The following is a 26,250-nucleotide window of genomic DNA, read 5'->3' as shown; positions in this document are numbered from 1 at the left end:
GCAAGATTGCTACGGTCAGGATGCTTAGGCCTCACAATGTATTTTTATGCTATATATATAAAATATATATAAAAATATCCTCATGGCTAATTTCTAAAATTTTAAAAACTGTACAATGACCTATGAAAATAGCTGAAGCTATGTCTGTCTCTGACCCTCAAGCAATAAGAACTATTTGGTAGTATCAAAGAAATTTGCACCTCATTATCTCTGAAGTGACCCCAATGACCCCCTGTTGGCTGCAGAGACCAAATTCAAAGGGAACTGTACAAAGGCCATTTACATTTCATAAGCCAGGCCTGGCCAAATGGAGCCAATCCATCTGCTAGGACAAAGGACCCTGCAACCTCCATTTAAGACTTAATGGTTGGAACATTAACAATCTCAGAGGGATACACACCCTTTGACAAAGCCAGAGTGGAGAGGTGAGAGTCATGTGACATGAACCCCTAGCTGGAGGAACCAGCAATATTGCCTTGTGGAACTGCAAAGCTCAGTCTGCCATTTTCCCATCTACCAAGCAGCCACACAGAAAAGTGGATCTGTCCAGGTTTGAATGCCTGGTGCAATCTACACTGTTTCTACTAGAACATATGTATCATTACCTACAAGACTGATTCATCTCTGCATGCCTATCACATTGTGGAAGTCAACTCTACTGGAAAAGTGAATTATCCATCATCAGTTCAGTCTGCCGACCTCTGTGAAAGAATATATCATTTGACTTTGATTCTTGACTCTGGACTCAAAGTGAATAATTCTTTTCTCTGTGGTCTTTGCCCTGTAACTCTTTCTTTCTCTGTCGCTCTTTGACAGTATGAGTGCGCAGGAGGTGCGTCCCCCACCCCCCATGTTTTGATTGTGTGCAAATAAACTAACCGTCTGAGTTCATCCTATGCTGAGTTTGCTATGAGGTTGGTAATGGAAAACACCACAGCTGAGGGGTTGGGAAACATGCCACAACTTATAAAGGGGGAAGCAAATAAAAAAAACCCTCTCTGTTTACGGATGGGTGGTGAGAGGCAATATCAAGGCTGTTTAAATTAACCCCTCTCCTGTCCATAACACTACTAACAGACCCATGGCTGACATACAAAATTCTTACTTTTGTATTTAAATCCTTCTAATTGTGGTCCTTCCTAACTCTGCAACCTCCTATAGTGCTACAACCCGTGAACTCTTAAGCCTCTCAAGGGACTCAGGCTAAGTGCAATCCCCATCCTTTGTGGCATCCTATGTGGCACACCTTTGCCAGATGCTTTATCCATCTCAGCCTTTCCTTATTTCAATTTTGCAACCTCCTCTATCCTTATCTACACCCTTTGCTCATCTGTCTGAGTTTGCGTTTTCTTCCGTCCCTTCAACCTGCAACTGATGGAAAAATTTTCTTAATGGTACTGTTGGAACTGCCAGTCCTAAAACCCTTCCACTTCCTCCACCTTTCCAAACCTTTTTTTAAAAATTTAACTTTTGTTCATCCCTCCGGACTCTTGTACCAGTTCTTAGTATTTACACTTTTAGTTTTTCATTTATATGTTTTTTTTCTTTTGTTTATGAAAAGTGCCATAAGACATTTTTCTATATTAAAGGTGCTAGCTATTGCAAATTGTTGTTCTGGGACATTCTATCATATTTGCACCATTTGGATAAGCTTCTGATTTAATTTGCTCCTTCTGTGTCATTTCACTGCTAGCAATACCAAGCACAATTGAATCCAAATTCTGATAATATTTATGTGATGTGAATGAAGAATTTTAAACATAAGAATTTCGGACAAATTATTTTCCAATTTCTTCGCATTTACCCTTACGTACCCTTTAATAAATTAAGTTACAATTTGGAGCAAGGCATTTGTTACATTTTAAATTACTGTTTCGTCGTAATTTTTCCGACCTTCTAACAGAAATGTTCTTCCCCCAAATGTTTCAGCTTCTTGCTGGATGTAGACAGGTACCAGTCGCTTCCTATCACGTTACCCAAGTGACCAATATTCAGAAGGAATCTAAATACCGCTCTGCCACAGAGGACATCAGAGCTGAGCCTTATTTTGAACTTTTCTGTTATAGTTTCTTGCAAAAGACAGGGAGAAGCGTTGGCTAACTCTTTCCAACAATCCGGGCACGCTGAAGCGAATTAATATTTCCCAATTCCAACGACTGATGCAGAAAGATAGATATAGAACCCTCTCTGTTATTCACTATCGTACCATTGGAACAGGTGTAAGGCCCGTTAATAAAGGAGGGGATGCTCACAGATTTAGGTCGTTACCATCAATGGACAGAATAACACGACAACTGTCGAATGATTTTCGAATTGATTACAATCCGGAACAATACTCGTGGTGTTCGAAGCGCGGGGGGATTGTGTTCGGCGTCGCGCAGAGACCCGGGTGGAAGTTCCTGAGGCAACAACGGAAAGGATTTCCCGCCAGATCGAGGGAGGAGAGCAGCTCGCGGCTTTCAGGAGACAAAGGGAATGGCGGACATTCTGGAAGTTCCGCGCACGAGGATTAATACGAGCCTGGTCTCGCGCTTCACCGGGATGGCCGTTTGCTTCGTGGGCCGAGTTCTGAAGGTAGCGGGACATCAGTAGCGGAACCGCTGAGTCTCAGGCACCGGCCCGAGTCCGAGCCGCGTCGGCCCGCCCCTTACACCGGCTCCCTAATCTGCTCCCACCCCCCCTCCCCCACATCTGCTCCCACCCCCCCTCCCCCACATCTGCTCCCACCCCCCCTCCCCCACATCTGCTCCCCCACCCCCATCTGCCCCCACATCTGCTCCCCCACCCCCATCTGCCCCCCCCCCACAATCTGCTCCCCCCAACCCCCCCATCTGCTCCCCCGCCCACCCCCCACCCATCTGCACCCCCCACCCCCCCATCTGCACCCCCCCATCTGCTCCCCCCCCCATCTGCTCCCCCCACCCCCCCATCTGCACCCCCCCATCTGCTCCCCCCCACCCCCCCATCTGCTCCCCCCCACCCCCCCATCTGCTCCCCCCCACCCCCCCATCTGCTCCCCCCCACCCCCCCATCTGCTCCCCTCCACCCCCCCCCATCTGCTCCCCCCCACCCCCCCCCATCTGCTCCCCCCCACCCCCCCCATCTGCTCCCCCCCACCCCCCCCATCTGCTCCCCCCCACCCCCCCCATCTGCTCCCCCCCACCCCCCCCATCTGCTCCCCCCCACCCCCCCCATCTGCTCCCCCCCACCCCCCCCATCTGCTCCCCCCCACCCCCCCCATCTGCTCCCCCCCACCCCCCCCATCTGCTCTCCCCCCCATCTGCTCTCCCCCCCATCTGCTCTCCCCCCCATCTGCTCTCCCCCACATCTGCTCTCCCTCCCATCTGCTCTCTCTCTCCCCCCCCATCTGCTCTCTCTCTCTCCCCCCACATCTGCTCTCTCTCTCCCCCCACATCTGCTCTCTCTCCCCCCCCCATCTGCTCTCTCTCTCCCCCCCCATCTGCTCTCTCTCTCCCCCCCCATCTGCTCTCTCTCTCCCCCCCCATCTGCTCTCTCTCTCCCCCCCCCCATCTGCTCTCTCTCTCCCCCCCCCCATCTGCTCTCTCTCTCCCCCCCCATCTGCTCTCTCTCTCCCCCCCCATCTGCTCTCTCTCCCCCCCCATCTGCTCTCTCTCCCCCCCATCTGCTCTCTCTCTCCCCCCCATCTGCTCTCTCTCTCCCCCCCATCTGCTCTCTCTCTCCCCCCCCATCTGCTCTCTCTCTCCCCCCCCATCTGCTCTCTCTCCCCCCATCTGCTCTCTCTCTCCCCCCCATCTGCTCTCTCTCTCCCCCCCCATCTGCTCTCTCTCCCCCCCATCTGCTCTCTCTCCCCCCCATCTGCTCTCTCCCCCCCATCTGCTCTCTCCCCCCCATCTGCTCTCTCCCCCCCATCTGCTCTCTCCCCCCCATCTGCTCTCTCCCCCCCATCTGCTCTCTCTCTCCCCCCCCCATCTGCTCTCTCTCTCCCCCCCCATCTGCTCTCTCTCTCCCCCCATCTGCTCTCTCTCCCCCCCATCTGCTCTCTCTCTCCCTCCCCCCCCCATCTGCTCTCTCTCCCCCCCCAATCTGCTCTCTCTCCCCCCCCAATCTGCTCTCTCTCCCCCCCCATCTGCTCTCTCCCCCCCCATCTGCTCTCTCCCCCCCCATCTGCTCTCTCCCCCCCCACAATCTGCTCTCTCCCCCCCCCACAATCTGCTCTCTCCCCCCCCACAATCTGCTCTCTTCCCCCCCCACAATCTGCTCTCTTCCCCCCCCACAATCTGCTCTCTTCCCCCCCCCACAATCTGCTCTCTTCCCCCCCCACAATCTGCTCTCTCTCTCCCCCCCCATCTGCTCTCTCTCTCCCCCCCCATCTGCTCTCTCTCTCCCCCCCCCATCTGCTCTCTCTCTCCCCCCCCATCTGCTCTCTCTCCGCCCCCCCATCTGCTCTCTCTCTCCCCCACCATCTGCTCTCTCTCTCCCCCACCATCTGCTCTCTCTCTCCCCCACCATCTGCTCTCTCTCTCCCCCCCCATCTGCTCTCTCTCCCCCCCATCTGCTCTCTCCCCCCCATCTGCTCTCTCTCTCCCCCCCCCCCCCCATCTGCTCTCTCTCCCCCCCCAATCTGCTCTCTCTCCCCCCCCATCTGCTCTCTCCCCCCCATCTGCTCTCTCCCCCCCCACAATCTGCTCTCTCCCCCCCACCATCTGCTCTCTTCCCCCCCCACAATCTGCTCTCTCCCCCCCCCATCTGCTCTCTCCCCCCCCATCTGCTCTCTCCCCCCCCCATCTGCGCTCTCCCCCCCCCATCTGCTCTCTCCCCCCGCCATCTGCTCTCTCCCCCCCTCCATCTGCTCTCTCCCCCCCTCCATCTGCTCTCTCCCCCCCTCCATCTGCTCTCTCCCCCCCTCCATCTGCTCTCTCCCCCCCTCCATCTGCTCTCTCCCCCCCCCCATCTGCTCTCTCCCCCCCCCATCTGCTCTCTGCCCCCCCCCATCTGCTCTCTGCCCCCCCCATCTGCTCTCTGCCCCCCCCATCTGCTCTCTGCCCCCCCCATCTGCTCTCTGCCCCCCCCATCTGCTCTCTGCCCCCCCCATCTGCTCTCTGCCCCCCCCATCTGCTCTCTGCCTCTCCCATCTGCTCTCTGCCCCTCCCATCTGCTCTCTGCCCCCCCATCTGCTCTCTGCCCCCCCCCATCTGCTCTCTGCCCCCCCCCATCTGCTCTCTGCCCCCCCATCTGCTCTCTGCCCCCCCCATCTGCTCTCTGCCCCCCCCATCTGCTCTCTGCCCCCCGCATCTGCTCTCTGCCCCCCCCATCTGCTCTCTGCCCCCCCCATCTGCTCTCTGCCCCCCCCATCTGCTCTCTGCCCCCCCCATCTGCTCTCTGCCCCCCCCATCTGCTCTCTGCCCCCCCCATCTGCTCTCTGCCCCCCCCATCTGCTCTCTGCCCCCCCCATCTGCTCTCTGCCCCCCCCATCTGCTCTCTGCCCCCCCCATCTGCTCTCTGCCCCAAACTTATTTTGTTGCCTCATTTTACTGTATATTAAGCATTAAACAGGTCCTGATGTTTTTGCGAATCAGGTTCACCCCTCTGGGACCTCCATTGTTCTGGCAGATGGTGATGGGAAGAATGTAACCGTGGAAATGACTGATCCGGTAAGTGAATTTTAGAACGAGTGCAATTTTATTCGATGCATCTGTAAAAAGAAACACTGAGATGTGTAGTCACAGCACACTGGACTGATTTTGTTTTCCTGAAACAGGTTAAAAAGAACTTCAGTGAGATATAAGTTTGTAGACTGTATTCTTTGACAGCTGGGTATTGTTAATATGTTAACAAGTTCAAGTTGGTTTGCATTCTGACTATCTCCTGGTATAGGGGGAGGAGTACCAACAATGTGAAAACAAGAGAAAATTAGATCTTTAAAATAGTCTCGGCAGTTCTTATCACTTCGTTTCTTCATCACTGACATTTAAACAAATAGAAAAGCTAAACATCTCATTTCTAATCAGAAGTCTGTGTCTATGACAAAAGTTATATTTTTTAAACTTCCCAACTCAAAGTCAAGATGTATCAGTAAAATATCAGAATATTTTGTGATCAACAATGGGTTGGATTTTACCAGCTCTCTGGGGACGTGCTGGAAGTCGGTGGGGGCTATGAAAGGGCGAGGGAAGGAGGCAAGTGAAGTAACCATCATTTCCTGCTGCCATGCCACCTTGCCAACAGCAGGGAAGGTTGCAGATGGCCATCCTGCCCAGAGCTTAATTGAATCGTTTAAGTGACCAATTAAGGACCCCTTCCCCTCTGCAGCATGGGGAATTTGTCAGGTAGACCCTGGCAGGCTCAGGGGGTGGGGGTGAGGTGGCCCTTCTTTCTGGGCACTTTGTTTGGCCATGGAGGAGCTTCCCTGGCGACATTGGCTGTCCTCGTGACAACATGCCATCTACCTTCACTCGCACACCTACCTTTGTACCCATCTGCAGGACACCTGCTATCCGGCACTAAATCCAGGCTAGTAAAACCAATCATTCATAGAATATACCACAAATTCTTGTATGTTTGTTCTACCCATCTTGTTCATGAGAAGTTTGCAGGGTTATTCTGCACTTTAGGCATTTTTCATCAGGGTGCTACAAACATCTGATGATGCTGCTAGACGTTATAGGCCATCATGATACATGGGGTAGAGGTGGAGAAAGAAACTGTAAAGTAGTTTACAGATCTTGTACATTTGCAATTTATGCATTTTTGAAGTTACCTGGAAAGGATAGTAAACTTAAAAGTTACGTTAAGCATTTATTTCTACAGCAGTTTAATTCAAAACATTGCTATAGATGACCATCTCCGCTTTAAATCTTGGCAGCTGCATAGAATTATTTGTGGGCAGCGGAATTAAGTTTCAACAACGCTGCAGTGTGTAATTTAAATGTAGATCAATCATTTTGCAGAAAATTTTCACAAACCAGTTATGCCCTCATGTCTTCATTTGACCTTTGACAGAAATTATTGCTATACTTGATAATTCTTAACACTGGCCCAGAATAGTTACCTAGTATAATAACCTGGATTTTGAAGTCAGCAGCAAAAGATTGGTGTTCGTCATTCTTTGCAGTTTCAGTTGCCAGCAGATGTGTGGGCTTTCGCTAGGTGACTTAATGGTAATTAGAGGTCTAGTTCCATGCAACACCCTTCACAGGGGATCAGGAACTGTGAATGGTGCAAGCAAGAGTGAGGTTCTGCAGCCAATCAGATTGAAGAAACCAACGCCATGAGTCTAAACCAAGAAATGCAAATTAGAATATTTATTTCTACATGAAATTATGTACAGAAAGCAAAATAAGGAGATGGAAAGTAAGATGGGATTGAGAGAAATAAGAGGCAGAAAGAAAAAGTAACTAAAATTTTAAGGAATAAGACTTCATACTTGTAGAAGTAAATTTGCAGTGCCAGAGAAGTTCATTTGGTGGTAATTAAAACTTATCACACTATTAAAAATTCACTTGCACTGACATATTGTGTTGTTATCTAATGGGTAAGTATTGCAACTTCATGCCTTCCTTGCTTTTTAACGCCAAATCAATCAAAGAGGGTAGTGTAGCTTCTGGAGGAACAGGACAAATTGGACAGCAACTTACTGATTTCTGAATTTTACTGCGCATGTGCAGATGCCAGAAGTTACTGGTTATTTATTCCATAATTGTAAGGAACGATAGTCTCATCATTATTATTATCACAAAATATGGGCCAAGATATATTTTATATTTTATTTCCTCAATCAACTGTGAATTCTTTATAGCTTTAAATCTATTGCAGTTATGTCCACAGTTATGTTCTTGTATGTGTTTTCTCTGTCAACAATTTTCCTCAGCACCATTTGGCAAAATGTAGTACATTATAAATTCCACTGTAGTTTTCAAAGCCATTGTTAATTTTGGAGGATCATACAACAGTGACAAATGTTTCGACTTTCAAATTTGTAATACTACCATCATTGTTTCTTGGTAGTGATTTATTTTCTGTATATATAATGCACATCTGAGTGTGCAGCCAAAAAACTTGATCATTTGATGTATCGAGTTTTTTATTCATTCACAGGCTTCGGTGAGCTTTGCTGGCTGGGCCAGCATTTATTGCCCATCCCTAGTTGCCCTTGAGAAGGTGGTGGTGAGCTGCCTTCTTGAACCACTGCACTCCATGTGGTGTAGGTACACCGACTGTGCTGTTAGGAAAGGAGTTCCAGGATTTTGACCCAGCAACAGTGAAGGAACGGTGATATATCTCCAAGTCAGGATGGTGAGTGACTTGGAGGGGAACCTCCAGGTGGTGGTGTTCCCATCTATCTGCTGCCCTTGTCCTTCTAGGTGGTAGTGGTCGTGGGTTTGGAAGGTGCTATCTAAGGAGCTTGGTGAATTCCTGCAGTGCATATTGTAGATGGTACACACTGCTGCTACTGTGCGTCAGTGGTGGAGGGAGTGAATGTTTATGGATATGGTGCCAATTAAACGGACTGCTTTGTCCTGGCCGGTGTCCAGCTTCTTCAGTGTTTTAGGAGCTGCACTCATGCAGGCAAGTGGGGAGTATTCCATCACACTGCTGACTTTGTGCCTTGTAGATGGTGGACAGGCTTTGGGGAGTCAGGAGGTGAGTTATTTGTTGCACGATTCCTAGCCTCTGACCTGCTCTTGTAGCCACAGTATTTATATGGCTAGTCCAGTTCAGTTTCTGGTCAGTGGTAACCTCCAGGATGTTGATAGTGGGGGATCCAGTGATGGCAATGCCATTGAACACCAAGGGGTGATGGTTGGATTCTCTCTTATTGGAGATGGCCATTACCTGACACTTGTCAGCCCAAGCCTGGATATTGTCCAGGTCTTGCTGCATTTGGACATGGACTGCTTCAGTATCTGAGGAGTCGCGAATGATGCTGAACATTGTGCAATCATCAGCGAATGTCCCCAATTCTGACCTTATGATGGAAGGAAGGTCATTGATGAAGCAACTGAAGATGGTTGGGCCTAGGACACTACCCTGAGGAACTTCTGCAGTGATCCCCTGGAGCTGAGTGACTGACCTCCAACAACCACAGCCATCTTCCTTTGTGCTAGGTATGACCCCAACCAGCGGACAGTTTTTCCCCTGATTCCCATTGACTCCAGTTTTGCTAGGATATTGAATCCTACCTGTAATAGTACTAATCTAGGGATGGAATATAAAAGCAGGGAGGTTATGCTAGAACCTGCTAGAGAATATTAGTTACACCACAGCTAGAGTACTGTGTACTGTCCAGGTACGGTCATTGTTCAGTAATGATGTGATCGACTATGGCAATATACAAGAATGTTGCTAGGGCCGTAAAATTTTAGCTACAAGGAAAAGTTGGATAGGCTGGGCTTGTTTTCTTTGGAACAGAGGAAGATCATTTAATTTATATGTTTAAAAAATACGAGGGGCTAGATATAGTGGATAGGACGGAACCATTTCTCAGCAAAAAGGTCAATAACTGGTGTTGGGGGAAGGGGAGCATAGATTTAACGTAATTATAGACAGAGCTAAGTGATCTCATAACCAATGGATCAGATCTAAGCTCTGCAATCCTGCAATATCAAGTCATGAATGGTGGTGGACAATTAACTAACACAAGGTGGAAGCTTTCCAAAACTCCTTAACCTCAATGATAGCAGAGCCCAACATGTCTGCAAAAGACAGGCTGAAGCATTTACAACCATCTTCAGTGAGAAGTGCAAAGTGGGTGATCTATCTCAGCCTTTTCCAAGCATCCCAACATCACAGATGACAGTTTGCAGCCAATTTGGTTAATTCCATGTAACATCAAGAAGTGCTTGAGCACACTGGATGCAGCAAAGACATCTCGGCCGTAGTATTGAAGACTTGTGCTACAAAACTACTGCACCTCTAGCCAAGCTGCTCCAGTACAGCTACAACACTGGCATCTACCTAACAGTGTGGGAAATTGTCCACATATGTCCTGTCCAGAAAAAGTAGGATAAATCCAATTTGGCCATCAGTCTACTCTCAATCACCAGCAAAGTGATGGAAGGTATAGTCGAAAGTGTTAGCAAGCAGCACTTACTCAAGAATAGCCTATTCATCAATGTTCCAATTAGATTCTAGACCTTATTACAGCCTTTGTCCAAACACATCCAAAAGATATGAATTCAAGAGATGGGGAAAGAGCGCCAGCTCTTGATGCCATGTAGCGTCAAGGAGCCCTAGTAAAACTGAAGCCAATAGGAATTAGGGGGAAAACTCCATGGGTCAGAGTCACACCTAACACAGAGGAAACTCTTTCGAGTTATCAACAGTCACAGATTGCAACTCTTTCGAGTACAATCACAGTTCTTGGTTTCCAGGAGTGGGACATGAACCCACAACCCTCTAGCGAGGGTGCTATGAACTGAGCCACAGCTGACACCTCTAAATGATACTCTTTCGAGTTATCACTTGCTGGGGACCAGTCATCTTTGAACCAGTACATTACTGCAAGAGTTTCTCAGGATAGTGTCCTAGGCCCAACCACCTTCAGCTGCTTCATCAATGACCTACCTTTCATCATTAAATCAGAAGTGGGGATGCTCGTCAAAGTTTCCAAGTGTTCAATTCCATTCACAACTGCTCAGATACTGAAGCAGTCCATGCTTGCAGGCAGCAAGATCTGGACTTAATTCATCCTTGGGTGATAAGTGGTCAGTAATATTGTCAGGGAATGAATATCTCCCAACAAGAGAGAATCGAACCATATCCCTTTGACGTTGAATGGCATTATCATGACTCAATCCCCCACCATCAATATTCTGGGGTTACCATTGACCAGAAAATTAACTATACTAGCCATATAAATACTGTGGCTACAAGAGTAGGTCAGAGGCTGGGAATTCTGCAGTGAGTAATTCACCTCCTGACTCCCCAAAGCCTGTACACCATCTACAAGCCATCAGTCAGGAGTGTGATGGAATACTCTACACTTGGCTAGATAAGTGAATGCAGCTCCAACAACTCTGAAGAAGCTCGACACCATCCAGGGCAAAGCAGCCTGCTTAATTGGCACTCTATCCACCAACTTACACATTCACCTCCTGCAACACTGGTGCACCATGGCAGCAGTGTGTACCAGTATTTTTTCACCAGAAGGTCATTGAGATCTGGAACTTAGTACCTGGATGGATGGTAGAGGCAGATACCCTGATCACATTTAAAGAATATTTGGATATGCAGTTGAAGTGCTGTAACCAACAAGGCTATGGACCAAGAGCCGGAAATTGGAATTAGGCTGGATCACACTTTTCTGGTTGGCACAGACACAATGGGTCAAATGGCCTTCTTTTATTGTAAATCTCTATGATCCTCCATGAAGTGTTTGATTAAATGCAAAGTCTATTTTCCCTATTTTTTTGCTGTTATGTAGCTCGATGAAGAGTTGAGTGGAGTCATTGAAGTGGTTGGAAAGGTCACACCAAAAGCCACCATCAAGGCTGTATACTACGTCCCTTTCCGAGAGGATAAGAACAGTTTTGGTATGTACGATAACGTGAATTTGTTGTAAAACCTTTCCAAAACCTAGCATTTAACCTAAACATGAAGCTTGATTTTTGTGTCTATTTTTGTAAGTTTTTTGTCACATCATACTGAGAAGATGGGGGAGAATTATTGGTGTTCTGTTGATGTCAGTGTCACAATAATCAGCATTAAGGCTTCCTTTTGTTGGAACACTTCTCCGAAATTTTTTTTCCATTCTCTGAGTAGCTTTCCCCACCCCAACGTTTTATGAAGGGAAAACAAGACTGCATTGTCCTTTAGTTTTCATTCTACTCTTCCCGATCTTAGATTCCTAATTTGCTTAGTTCTGTGGTTTTCCCCCATCCTGTTCCTTTCTGTTCATACAATAAGAAATGCACACCTGTGTATGAGATTGCCAGAACCTATGACGTTTTTTAAAAAATAAACAAGTTGTCAACATTCCCTCAACATATACAAGATGCATTTGAAAAAACTGGTAGGTAAGAGGCCTATTCCCAAATACCAAAATGATGCTGGATTTAATTGGAGAGGTTTGGGTAGTCATGCCTTCCTCAACCTCTCAAAGGAAGCTGCTGCCCCCTGTAACCTTTACATGAAATGCTGATGACAATCCTTTGTCCTACCTATCTGTCAGAGCCATCCCCGGTGTTGTTTTCAAAATGATATGGCCTGCTGAAACCACCTGTCAGCTGAGTAGCAACGTATCGTCTGATGAACCATGCGCTGGACCAGCTTCCTCGGTGCTTGTTTATCTCTGGTTGCCTGATTTCCTCCCTTTAACGGTTTCTAACTTTAAAAAATATTTTACTGTACTACCCTTGCATATGGTGGAGTTGAATTCTCCACTTCAGGCTGTGAACCTTAAAAAAAAACTTTTAGTGACTTATTGCAGTTGAAAGACCTGCAGTGGAAAAATTGGAACAAGCTGTAATCTGTGCAGTTTTTAAATAGAAAAAAAAATCCAAAAAATTCATCTACATTGGGCAAATGGGACAATGTATACATATCAGAGAAAAATAATTCTCCTAGAAATGTTGAGTGCAAAGTCTCCAGCTTTGGAAAGTCATGGGTATCACACCTCATTACATTTGCTAGCTGGGATGTACAATAAACTTTAATTTTCCTGGACTTTTTAAAGTCCCTTTTAATGTTTTTTGAAAATCCATTTAACACTTGTCATATTTACATGTAATATGTTACAATCTTTTTGATATTACAATATATCTGTATGGCTTGTCTGTGACTCCAGTGTGTTTGCATTCTACAACAGAATTTCTAACAATTATGGTTCCCAGGCATTTAAAATGTAGGTAAAGATATAGAATTAAGCTTTTTAAGCTGTGCACCATAACCAATAAAAAAAAGTAATTGAAACTTGCACCTCTAAGGTCACTTTTGATCTATGTAACTCTCAATGAAATAACATCTAAAACGGTGTGGGAAAGCTATTGGAGTATTTCAGTACATAACTCAATGTTGCAGTTTAATCTCAAGAAATTCAATCCTAAAGCCTCCAGGATGGTAGCCACTTAATAATCGATTGCTACAGACAACTTTGAAGTCGATTACTACTCCATCCATCATTTCTTTGATGCCATTTGTAATCCAGTATACATTTCAGGTGAATAATCTATATTAGGATGCTCTGTTAAAAATTCACTCCAGCAATCTGGATGGCAAAGAAATAACTGCCTTTAAATTTTTGTATGTAAAAATAATCTGATTAATGCTAGTTCTAATATAACCAGTTTTGTTTTTGTCATCAATATCAATTTGAATAGCATCTGTACACACTTGCTGGTTACTTGATGTAATGTAACTATACATAGCTTGCCACTGTCAACTGTCCTTTTCCTTAAAAACTTAACCCCCATCTAATAAAGTTCAGAAACTAAGAGATCCCATTACAAAATAGCTTAAATGTTAACAAGCAGCTGCTAGCTTTTGTTTGAATTTAAATTGTTAAATGGTCTGATTTTGTTTTCTTTTAATTGAAAATACTGACTGAAAATTTACTGGGCTTTCTACAACCAACAATGTTCATTTTCAATGTTCAATATTCATTTTTTTATCCATTTATTTTTATTCATCGTTTTATCCCCACCTTTTACCCTATTTTCGATCTTTTCCCCCCTCCCCCACTCCACAAGGGCCATCTGTCACTTGTTCATGTTCTTTCCAGAGTTCTTACCCTTGTCCTGCTATTATCACATTCTGCTTTTTTACCTTTATGCCATCATCAGCACCTCCTTTAGCCAGTGCCACTACCATTAACACGCCTTTGTCCTTTTGTTCATGACATCTTTGTCAATCTCCTTTGCCCCTACCTATCGCTGGCCTTCTATCCAGCTTCACCTGCTCCAACCCCCTTAAACAGTTTAAATTTTATCACATTTCTACTTCTCTTTAGTTCAGAAGAAGTCATACAGACTGAAAACGTTAACTCTGTTTTTCTCTCCACAGATGCTGTTAGACCTGCTGAGGTTTTCCAGCATTTACTGTTTTTGTTTGATCAGCATCTGCAGTATTTTGCTTTTATATCAACAATGTGAATATTTGTGTACATCTTTAAAAATGCTCCTGTATGTTAGATCTGCTTTAAGCTCTCCAATTCAGGCTTTGAACCTTCCAAAATAAAATGCCCGTTTGTGACTTTTTGCATTCCTTGCAGTCAAAAACCTAGAACACGCAGTTAATAGAAAATTTGTTAGAGGGAAAAATAATTTTATCCACATTAGTCAACTGGGGCAGTTTATAACTTTAAAAAACTAATTCTCCTAAAGACCTTGAATGGAATGTCTGCATGTTTGTTTTAAGGATTGAAATGCAACACGATGTGAGGTTTGTGTACTACTCGTTAAATGCCAAGAAACCTTTAGTCATTGTCGTATGAGTATGTGTACAGAAAACACAGGTTTATTTTGTAGTAATATACTATCAAGAATTCAGCTGACATTCTAAGATATGTAAATGGATTTTTTTATACCTCTTAAAATTCCAAGCTGCCTCCACCATCATGTCTGTGATTGACAGGTCTTGTCTTAACTGGGCTGTTTACATCTTGATGGTGCAGGTTGAATGTGAGATGACGATGACTGTTTATTAAACTTCTGAAATTTTTTTGATGCCAATAAAGGGATTTACTGGCCTATCTTTCCATTGTCCTGGGTAAAATATTTGGTTCTTTAATTTTTTTCTAATGTTATCAGGTAGAAAAGATGTATGAATCGTGTGGAACCTTAAGGTACAATATAGGTCTTTGAATGGCATTATACCGTCATACAAAGAGCAGGGAGTTCTCTGTCTTGAGTGCCATTGCTTTTTCAATCAACACCAACAAAAAAAATAATTTAACTGGTCACTCATTCACTATTTAGTTAATGTGTTCACCCTCATATCTGACTGTTTTCAAAAGCACACTTGGAACTTCCTTAAGACATAAGATATTTAATCAGCAGGTCTGACAGCATCGGCGGAGGAGAGCACAGTTGACATTTTGAGTCATGAGGACTCAAAACGTCAACTGTGCTCTCCTCTGCTGATGCTGCCAGACCTGCTGAATTTTTCCAGGTATTTCTGTTTTTATTTTGGATTTCTAGCATCTGCAGTTTTTTGCTTTTATAAGATATTTAATGTTGAGCTGCTGGTCTCCAATATTTGGTTAATCAAATTGAAACATGACCTGGATTGTACATCTTATATGCACTTTCATTCAGGTGTAATTATTTAGGTTCCACATATTAGTTTGCTAGACTAATTTTTTCATCCTTTGTTTTTCAGATCTTGGTCTTTACAATGAAGCTCTGAACATCATACATGAATTTTCACAGTACTATCCATTTAATGTTACAGGCAGCAGTTGATTTCTTATTACACACCATATGTGAAATATGATTTTGGAGACAATCTCAACCACCCAATAAAGCTTCAACAAAAATTAAATTCAATAGAAACATTATCAATACAGTAACCTCGGTCTGTGGGATCTGAACTTTGAAGTGAAAGATTGAATTTTTGTCAATACAGCAACCTAGGTCTGTGGGATCTGAACTTAAATGAAAGATTTAAGTTTTATATATTTTCTAAAATCTGAGTTTGTTGAATAATAAATGTAAATGGAAATTTAAGTTCCAAGAGATGATTTGTTCTGGTTTGTAAGTGAGGCTGGCATTGTAGTACTCCATCTACAAGGAAGAAAATTATTGAAATGTATAAGTTTAAAACTTGTTCAAGTTTCAGAAAATTGATAGCAACCAGTCAAAATAAACTGGCTTACTGATGGTCTGCTGTAGTCCAAGTTAAAAAGTAAACTTATCACCAATTATGTAATTTGGAATATCATTAGGTTAAAACATTGTGACTAGAATACAACCCATGGATGTACTCAAGTACAAATGGCTTTTGTTTGACCTTCAGTAAAGATCAATTTTTTTTTGGTATTTGTGAATTGCTGCTTTATTTATCAGCTCAACTTCTGCCCTGCGAAATGTGCAAGGCCTGATATGCCCTACATTGGCTAAGATGGGGACTGTAATGAGGTTGTTATATGCTGAAAATGCTCATTAATTTCCTGTGTTTTCAGATAGCATCTTAGAGTGGTAGTTTGTTAAAGTTAGGAGAGCAATGGCAAGAGGTTGGTATAGTGTAGTTCTAAAATAGCTTTACCAAATCAGATGAGCAACATCCATCATGATACCACTACATCAATCATCGAATTCATAGGATTTAATCTGTTGCAAGACAAAGGTTATCCCTACCTTCTTCATTTGGTAAAATATTTTAAACACCTTTCTGGAAATTTTTCCTACTGTGCTTTATTTCCCTTTCATCCCTCTGACTTGAACCCATGAAAAGCTGATTCCAGGCTGTTGCCAATAACCCATGTCCATATTTATAAAAATAAAGGAATGATGGTTAACAGCCAAGCAAGCATTAATAACTGATACTAAATTCTTGCAGTCTTGTACACCCCAAACTTTCACTGTTTAACCTGTTCCTCTCCAAATGGTAGGTGTACTACTTGAGCTGACCTGCAGGAAGTTTGCTCAGATATGGTGTAGGGTGACTTGCAGGCAGAGAAGATGCTTGATCAGCACTCCATCCTTAATACCAATACCTTAAATATTCAGTCCCTCTACCACTGGTGCACAGCAGCAGCAGTGTGTACCATTTACAAAATGTACTGCAGCAACTCACCAAAGCTCCTTTCACCCCACCTTGTAACTCTGCAACCTCTCCAGCCTAGAAGGAAAAAGGCAGCAAATGCATGGGAACACCACCACCTGCAAGTTCCCCTCCAAGCCACACATTATCCTGACTTGGAACCATATCACTGTCGCTGGGTCAAAAGCCTGGAACTCCCTACCTAACAGCACTGTAGGTCTACCTTCACCACACAGACTACACCAGTTAAAGGCAACAGCTTGCCAACACCTTCAACAACAATTAGGGATGGGCAGTAAATGCTGGCCTTGCCAGCAACATGCAGATCATATGAATTAAGTTGCACGTTTTTAAATAACTTCTTTTAAGTCTATATTTTAGCTTCATAATAGTTATCCATTTAGTTTGTCAGAAAATTTAAAATGAAGAATTTTGAGTGCTATTAACTTCCTGGCTTGCTGTGTCAATACTTCAACTTGATTGATTGCCTATCTACTTGCTGACATCATTGCTGATGCACAGCAAGGCATCCCCTAAGTGATGTGTACCTCAATTCCTAGAAAGGTCTGTCAGTTTGTTTTGTATATTTCAGTTTTCCGGCAGCCATAACTTTTTAGCAAGACTTCCATATTTCCACTACCCTTCGTGTGAAAAAACTGCTTCCACGTTTCATTCATGAACGGACTAGCTCTAAACTTAAAATTGACTCCCTGTCCACCAGAGGCTTGGAAGTTTGTCTTGGCTAATGAACAATGAAGGGGAAGGGACGAGTAAACCGGTGATAATTAATGAACATTTAAGACCTTGGATGACAAAAAAAAAACTTGGAAGTTTATATAAGTGGAGGAGAAGAAAAACAGCCATTGAAGAAAGGAATGTTATACAGGATAACTTTACTTTTCATTTCTAAATCAGAATTATTTAGTTTTCTTAGCTGAATAAAAGTGTTCTAAAAGACAGGGCATTAATGCCAGCTTGTGTGTGAAATGTTGAAATATCCCTGTTTAAAGAACCAGTACATTTCTGTAAGTGCCATACTGTGGTCAGTGCACTTTAAAACTTACCAGCATCCCAAGTTACAGATATACTCCATTTAACATTTCCTTCCCCGCCACTCCCACTCCCCCAACCCCACATGTGTTGAGATCTTAACAGCAGTTTTCTATGTCATTCTCTCTTGGGGCCTTAACATTACAGAACTTGGTAATTTTTGCCAGCTTCAATCTTCAAGTTTTAACAAAATAAATTTGGCATAATCTAGTCACTATTTTCTGATTTACCTATTCTATTTACATTTTCAATAGTGTTGGATATCAGTCCTTCAAAAAAAATCTAAATTTAATAAACTTTGCTAGATATTTTTTAATTCTCAATTTTTACAGTGCCATTTTGAGGTTCAAACTTGCATGACCCCATCTCAAAGCCCAGATACCGACTTCATATCATTGTTGACATTTTGTCCTTAAAACCAAGCACACAGAAGAAAGAAAGATTGTGTAGAGCAGGAAAAAACCTCCACGAACTTCTAAATAACTGGGCTATAGCTGTGGGCGTTTTGTAGAAGGAAAATACTATTTGTGAGATACAAATGTGCACTCTTTATTTACAAGTTTGTGAGACCAATTAAAATAGAACACCTTTGGTTTTCGGCACATGCACATATCAGAAGCACTAATATGAACAGTAAATGCAGTTTACAAATTGTGCAAGATGAGATTACATTTTTTTTTACAACTCTAAAGTAAATTAATACAATTCAGTATTTTTGCACATTACTAGATAATTTATTTGTATAAGTTTCACTAACATGACCACGGCCATATTAGATTTCACAATTGTCAAGCTGAATCTGATTTCACTCATTAATTAGTATTTGCCTAAACAGTTATTGCTTCAGTAAAGGACCATAATACCTCGATATATTTGCATGTAAATGAAAAGATGGTGTGCTCCACTGAATTTAATAAATGTAGAGCACCACAGGCTGCACTCTTGACAGTATGACAGGGGAGAATTTAACAGAAATCAGTACAGATGTATGAAACAGGACCAGAGGTGATTGAGGCATTTTAATAAGTGTACAGATATCCCTCTTTATGGCATTTAGGATTATGCAGAAATTCAGCAAAATGGAGAGAGAAATCATTGACACAATAATACACCAGTGTTGAATCTTGTTTGATGCCATGTTATATTGACATATCCTCCTCGTACATTATTTTCAGTTCCAGAAAATTAGAATTAAACTTCTGTATAATTTGTACAACATGAATCCAAGCAGTCTTTGTTAAAGTGTCTCATTCTGAGAGCATTGAGTTCAGCTTTTCACAAGTTTGAGCTAAAAATGACTTTACTGCTAAAGACAGAAGATAAATATTGGTTCATTTCTAATGCCAAGTTCAAGTTCTGCTGAGTATCATTTAGGACATTTCCTGGATGAGGTTCAGATTCCTAGCCCCAGGAGAGTCTTGAAATGAACTGAATCAGCTTCAAAAACAGGACACACAACCAGGCTCATTGCTGCTATACCTGGGTATATAATGTACATCAAAATAATTCAGACATCAAATTGCCAAGATGATGTAACAATTTTTTTCCCCATTACTTTGAGCGCAATGGATGCTCAGTGACAGAAGGTACACATGGAGGTTTCAAAGGACAATTAGAAAACAGTGTCTTGGATTCTTGCCATTTTTTTTTAGCTTTGGGATATTTCTGCTGGGATTAGGTTTCCTGTTGTATCCAACTGCATGCACTTACAGGTACAGGCAGACACCGGACATTCATTGTGATCCCTGTGGGTGGAAAAAGACAAAAGCTGCAGCAGTGAAGATTAGAACTGGGAAGAAAGGGAGATACCATACAAGATGATATCTAACATTTTAAACTGTCCATAACTTAAGGTTTAACATATTCTGAAATTGGCCCATTAATTGTGATTCATAGTGAAAAACAAAATTTATTTCAGTCTTGGGACAGAAGGGGTAGAGAGGATGGGTCAAGTCAACAAGAATGGAAAAACAAATTAGACTTTAAAATTATTTTACTAAGGTATATTGAAACTATGGTGGAAATGAAAAACATGCAGTGCCCAGCTTTGCACCTTGTCAAGATTAGAATACTTTAAAGTTCTGAAGCAACCAAGCAGCTCCCTGAATTATAAATCACTGTCACCAAAATGCTCTCCCACTGATACATCTGCCCAGCTTCATTCCCTAAAACTAAGCCCAGAACTGACTTTTTGTTGGGTTTACTACATACTGGCTATAAAAGTTTACTTGAATGAATTTTAAGAATTCTGCTCCCTCTGCACCTTTCATGCTGATTTTATCCCAGTTAACGATAAGGTAGTTGAAATACCCTAATATTGCCATATTGTTTTTGCACCTCAGCAATTTGTCTATATATTTACTGTCCTAACTCCCTCTGACTATTTGGGAGTCTATAGTATACTCAGCAGCGCGATTGCTTTTTTTTTGTTCATCCGTTCAACTATATAACCTCTTCTAATGATCCCTCTAGCATACAGCTCAATCGTTTCTTTAACCAATATCGTAACACTCACCCATTTTTTAATCCCCTATCTCATCTTAAAAATCCTGTAATCAGGAATGTTTAACTGCCATTTCTGCCCTTCAAGCCATGTTTTAGTAATAGCTATGAAAGCAGACTTCCAAATATTTAACTGTGCCCTCAGCTCATCTACCTTATTCACTACACTCCTTGCACCGAAGTATACAGTGTTTAACACTGCCATATTCCTTTGTTCCCTATTTTGCAGCCTTTGCTTCCTCTACTTTCTACATTCACTTACTAATTTCCTACCTTCATTTCCAGCTTTGCTCATCTCCCTTCTGAAACTATACTGAAGTCCCACCCCAGCTGCCAAGCTAGTTTAAACATTCCCCAGTGGCATTTGCAAACCTCCCCACTAGGATATTGGTCTCAGCCCTGTTGAAGTGCTACTTGACTGGCTTGTACAATCTCCCCTTGTGATTTCAGTGGTGTTGGTATGGCCACTTTTACTGCCCATCCCTATCTCCCATGCAAAGGTGGTTGCGGTGATCTCTCTTTAGGAGTAGTCATTATTTGTACAGCTGATAGACTTGTGAAACTACTTCCATTAAGCATAGTTTTGATGAGTGTCATATGTAGGCCAGACCTAATAAATTTTTCATGACAGTCTAGCGACTTTCATGCTTATTTTTCCTATAAATTACCAGATTTATACAATTCAGTTTCATATATTAGCATGGTAAGATATGAACTCAAAGTCTAGCTGATCATCCAGATATACTGCATGACAACATTGACAGAGAAGGGGTGAATAAAAAATTGCAATGCACAACAATATACAATGCACAAATCTCAACACGATTTGTGGAAAGGAAAGTAATATCTCAACAACCTGGCTAATTTTCTTTTGGGGGAAGATTGGTGGATACAAGGTCGTTTTTTTGACAGTGTGTCCTGATATTCAAAAAAGCCTTTAACAAGTTACCACATAAAGGCTCCTAAACATAGTTGAGTCTTGTAGCATTTTCTGTCAGATATCTAGGTTGGATTTTGACAGATCTGCAGGGAAATTAGCCTCCACAGGCTTGGTGTTAGGACTGTTGCTCTTCATCAATGATGAAAACATTGGGAAACTGTCAATAAGATCATAAATAAAGCAAAAGACATGTACAGATGCAAGGGCCTTAAAATGAGAAAAATAGATAAAGTCAGACCTAGATATGATTTGGGGGTGGTGGTGGTGGGATAGAAATGGTCACAGGTGAGAAATCTATTCCTACTTGTTCTGATAAAATCAATTCACCAGATCATTTCACCAAATGATTAGTAACTTCAGAGATGATATATGAAGGTTGCGAAGTACAAATGAGAGGTCTGTTTTTTACTTCTGATAAGTAGCAACTATTGGGTACTTAGCCAGTTAAATTTTGCCCATTAGTTTTCTACTTGACACAAGATTTATTTTTCCATTTCCAGTCTATTTTGTATTTCAGTAATTCCTGAAACCCACACCTCCACAACAAATAATCTTTTTACCTTAATCCAAATCCCATTTCATGTTGAACAAGGCTAAAACAGTGCACCTGGGATAATTTAATAGTAGGGTATTACAGGGAAAATAATGACATTTCTCTATAGTGGCTGTAATATTTACAGAGCTGCCAAGTTGAACTAGCAGAAAGTGATGCACATTACAAAGCCATAACGAAAAATTCATTAAATCAACGATTGAAAATATAGTTCCATGTAGTTTACTTATTCCTGTACAACAGAAGCCAGTGGGGAAGTGATCTAAGCAAATCCAAAAAACTGTAGCTGCTTGTAAACTCCAGAGGTCAATTAGAGGGCAATTGTAACTGTTTTCAAATTTCTACCTCTTGGTCAGAAGAACCCAGCAGGAAATGGCCTGTTAGTTTCTTAAAGTTTGCTATACATCTGTGACAACAGCGAAATCTGGAATATCTATAACAGGCAAAGACAGCAGCATAAATGATGCAGAACTCAGGGCCTTAAGTAATGATGTCATGCTGCATCAGAAATTGTCAGGATGCTGACTGAACCTATGAACAAGGCTCAGTGGTTAGTGCCTAATATATCTCCCTCCTGATTCAAAACTTGGCAACTTGGAGAACTGAATTTGCGTTCCACCAGTTCATAAATTATTAAACCACTCCTAAATTATGGATGATAAGGCATGACGGATGCAGCCATCCGAAGAGATTGTTACCTTTTACAAAGCAGGTCCTAAAATGGCCAATGTAGTATCTCATATTTCTGAAAACTATAAATTCTAGAAATTAGTTCTAATCAATTAATATCTCAACTCTGCCTCCTATCTCATGGACATCTGACTATTACCTGAACCAGCTGAGCATATGACCAGCATGACCTCCATGACGACAGTTCTGGCACCAGGTAAACCAGTTATTGAACTGAGCCAATTTCTTGTCTTTGCTGAGATCAACCTTTTCATCGGACTTTCCAGTTCCTATTCCAAGAAAAAAAATCCATATATCTATAGTTGAAAAACAGTAGGATGCATAAAAGTTCCAAATATATTAAAATAATTAGCAATGTTTTGCCAGTGTTCTCTTTCCTGAGTATTAGTTACAAAATTATCACTGACAAAAGATAATTATGGATTTACCCACTATATTTAATGTCTAAAGTATTTATTTTTGTAAATGGGTGAACTCTATTTGCCTTATGGACATCTTTGTTTCTCTCTTTTTGAATTGAGTTTGTTTAAAGTTGGTAGAGGATTCGTAGCCATTGTGAAGAAATTTTTGGTAAACCTTGTTCCCCTTGTTTGCTAACACAAACATGGCACAAATTGTATTGATTGGCATTGTTGACAAAAATGGCACAAGAGTTTTCTTGTTGTTCTCCTCACCCAAACACAGAATGGTTTGCCAAACTTGTTATGAAATTGTACAAGTTAAAAACATTTGCACCAATAACTTAAAATCAAATCATTACACAGCAAGGACAATAATTTCTGCAATTAATTTGTAATAAAGATGAGATTTGTTTCAATAGAGAGCTATTCATAAGTCCAAAGAGGTAAATTATGTAACACTGGGCACCAGCCAGTTGTACACATGGTAGTTAAAGGAATTGCTATTTGTTAAAATGAAGTTGTTTAACATCTCAGCTCTGAACTGCATCACATTCAAAGTTAGGCATAAATCAGGAAGGAAAAAAAACAAATGGTCTGCATAAAACACAGCTGGAACGGGCTATAAGACATCATCCTTATTTGTGGAAATGAATCTCAAGTACACACACACACAAGGGCTAAAGAAGAAGTTCTTCAGAGTTGCTGCAGCATGGAATAATTTGCTGCAGGAAGTGGCTGAAACAGAGAAGGGGATCTTCTAAGGGAAATGAATAATTATTTGAAGTTAAGAGATACAGAGCTATGGGAAAACAGCACAGTAGTGTGATCAGTTCTGTATATTCTAGCAAGAAGCTAGCACAGAGATGGTTGACTGAATGACCTCCCTCAGGACTGTAAACTTCTAAAACTTATGTTTTATTGTGCTACATATTGCAATAGAACAACCGCATCAGTCATTCCTTGCAATATGTGGTTCCTTCCTTCACTCTAACCCTCCCCCAGTTGAGTAATTCTGCAGAGCTGGTGGGTGGGGCTTTAATCTTCTCCAATGCCATCCAAAACCATTCCAATCCACAAATTTTCTACCATGTGTCCCTTTCTGGATTATTACTGGAGTTTCCATCCATATTGGGAAGTCTCAGGCTTCCAATAATGTCAACTCAAATATGGTAGAAGTTATTAAACTGGTGTCAGTAATTGCCAAGATCCAAGCAAGACAACAAGCTGCTTGGCAAAGGACTGCTCCGATTTCTATCTTAACCAGACTGTTGGACAGTGTCTTGATATCAAGTATCAACAGTTACCTAAACAGCTTGAAACTGGTGTTCCCATATTGATAAGACAGAGTGCACAGCGGGGGAGAGGTTTACGACATCCTGGACAACTTGTGACCTTTGATTTGGTTGGAGAACCACTAACACCGTACTGGCTGAAACTTCGTCCCTGGTGTGGCATGGTAGCACAACTAAACGATATTGATTTTCCACAGAAGTTGCAGCTCACAAACACCTGTAATACATATTGTAACATACAAATGATAACAGGAAATGTGAAATATCTTCACACTGAAGTGGCTTGACTATCATTTCCTAGCGAAAGTAACAAAATGCAAGACAACACAATGTTTCTCACTCCCCAAAACAGACCCACCAAGAACAAATGACAAGTCGGATGTTTGACAACATTTTAAATTTTTCATGCTATTGAGCAAAATCAACAAAGCTAACATTTTCTAAACATTAACAGAATTACCTGGAAAAACTCAGCAGGTCCGGCAGCATCGGTGGAGAAGAAAAGAGCCGACGTTTCGAGTCCAACATGACCCTTCAACAGAACATCCGCAGTAGCTTTTTGTTTTTATTTTCTAAACATTGTTTATTCATTAAATCAAAATTCATTTACCTTATACATTACCAAGAAGGAAATTAGGCCAGACAGAGCAGCACCAGCTGCTGGAGGAGAGGTGAAGAGGTCAGGAAAGGATAACCAGACAATTCTTTAGAGGGCCATGTTGTCATGTATTTACTTACTCAGGATTCACACTTATAAACCCACACAGGTAAGACAGTAACATTCACCCCTGCGTTCATGCTTCCTATATTAACTAGCTTCCCAAAATTTCTCTCTCACTACTCAAAGCTCAGGACTAATACTATATTTTGAATCCATGCCCAAGTTATTGAACAGACAAGGAGAATAATTGACACGATAGATTCACATTAACTAAGTATCAACACATACTAAACAAATTAAGATAAAAAGTTTCCTCTTTGCTTACCACAGTACAAATCAGTTTGGGAATCTCAAACTACACAACATAGAAATGCTCAATCATGATTCATCATAAACTTTCATTTTCATTCAGAGTCCATAAGAGGATTGGTTGAAGTAAGAAATTCTCATTTGGTCAGTATTGGGTGTAATTCTCAGATTGAGAATTAGGATACTGCACTGAATATTGCTGGGGCAGAGAAATATCTTTACTGTGCGCCTAACCAGAAAACTGGCATAGGCACACACCTAAATATGTAAAACATACAATTTACTCTTGTTACAGATTTTTAGAAAAACGGTTTTAAAGGTTACATTTTCTTCAAAAAAAAACCCTGGACTGAGTTTAAAGACTGTTTCAAAATGGCTCCAAACTACCAGACAGAATTGTGGATTTCATACTGGGTCTCCTCTGCTGAGAGGACAAATTACATTTATTATGGTTCACTGTGGTCTCATCCAGGACAAAGTTTTGTTGACATGTCATTGTAAGAATATAAATTGTATCTTGGCCAGGACAAAAGCTAAGAACCACAGGTGGTAGAAGGGCTGCTTGAAGTGTTGATGCCTTATTTGGGAGATGCCGTGACATTTTGTACAGATCAAAAGAAAGCAGCAGTCATTTTAGTTTACCTGCAAAAAGCATTGAAAAGGGCAGGAAGCTGGCAGATCCACAGAGAAGCACTTTAAAGAAGCTTCAACCCAGGGACAAATGGAGAGGCATTTAAAAACAATACTGATCTGCTGTAAAGTAACTATGCAGCTAAAAGTGCCATGCCCGCAGAACAGAAGTAAGAAATCTTCTCTCCTTCCCGTAAACCCGACGCTATCTACTAAGTTTGCCTGTTAAGTCAAGCTCAGGCAATTCAACAGGTGAAAGCCATTGCAGCTGCAGTGACAATCCTACATCTTCAAAACCCTCACCTAAGACAACACAACATCTCAATTTCAAAAACATCAGGCCTGCACTGAATATGGACTAAACTGATCCAGTTTTAGAAGTATTGTTTTATCTTCATTTTTAACTAATCTGTGTGTGCGTATGTGTTAGTAACTTTCTTTAAGTAACTTGCAGAGTAGAGCAGAGTGAACTAAACTAACCTTTTCCTTTTTAAGTAAAAAGGCTTTACTGCTGGGTTTTTAAAAATTCAATTACTCTCTCC

General features: G+C 42.1%; 2 protein-coding genes across 5 annotated transcripts in view; one reads left to right on the top strand and one right to left on the bottom strand.

Annotated features, from left to right (window-relative positions):
* Window positions 1-1,994: 1,994 nt before the first annotated feature.
* rpa3 (replication protein A3) lies at window positions 1,995-15,948 on the top strand. Its single transcript, XM_078538799.1, has 4 exons — window positions 1,995-2,574; window positions 5,559-5,633; window positions 11,405-11,513; window positions 15,298-15,948. Exons 1-4 carry the CDS (start codon window positions 2,476-2,478, stop codon window positions 15,378-15,380), a joined length of 366 nt encoding a protein of 121 aa, XP_078394925.1. The 5' UTR covers window positions 1,995-2,475; the 3' UTR covers window positions 15,381-15,948.
* Window positions 15,949-18,254: 2,306 nt separating this feature from the next.
* mios (missing oocyte, meiosis regulator, homolog (Drosophila)) overlaps window positions 18,255-26,250 on the bottom strand; it is a 68,716-nt gene continuing 60,720 nt past the window's right edge. For all 4 annotated transcript variants that reach the window (XM_078538788.1, XM_078538791.1, XM_078538789.1 and 1 more), the window contains 3 exons: window positions 24,121-24,325; window positions 22,555-22,684; window positions 18,255-19,475 (listed from right to left, as the gene is read on the bottom strand). In XM_078538788.1, coding sequence (XP_078394914.1) covers window positions 19,379-19,475; window positions 22,555-22,684; window positions 24,121-24,325 — 432 coding nt within the window. In that variant the 3' untranslated portion in view covers window positions 18,255-19,378. The remainder of the gene's footprint in view (window positions 19,476-22,554; window positions 22,685-24,120; window positions 24,326-26,250) is intronic.

The sequence above is a fragment of the Cetorhinus maximus genome, chromosome 3 (genome assembly GCF_964194155.1).
Source record: "Cetorhinus maximus chromosome 3, sCetMax3.hap1.1, whole genome shotgun sequence".
Taxonomy (NCBI): Eukaryota; Metazoa; Chordata; class Chondrichthyes; order Lamniformes; family Cetorhinidae; genus Cetorhinus; species Cetorhinus maximus.
The sequence above is the reverse complement of the archived record's forward strand: the minus strand, read 5'-3'. Positions and strand labels throughout refer to the sequence as shown.

Bases quoted from the DNA above. Each gene is read 5' to 3' on its own strand.
- rpa3 (XM_078538799.1), top strand. From the start codon at position 2,476: ATGGCGGACATTCTGGAAGTTCCGCGCACGAGGATTAATACGAGCCTG. The intron at 5,634-11,404 runs GTAAGTGAATTT...GCTGTTATGTAG, and splicing joins CCGTGGAAATGACTGATCCG to CTCGATGAAGAGTTGAGTGG. The intron at 11,514-15,297 runs GTATGTACGATA...TTTGTTTTTCAG, and splicing joins AGAGGATAAGAACAGTTTTG to ATCTTGGTCTTTACAATGAA.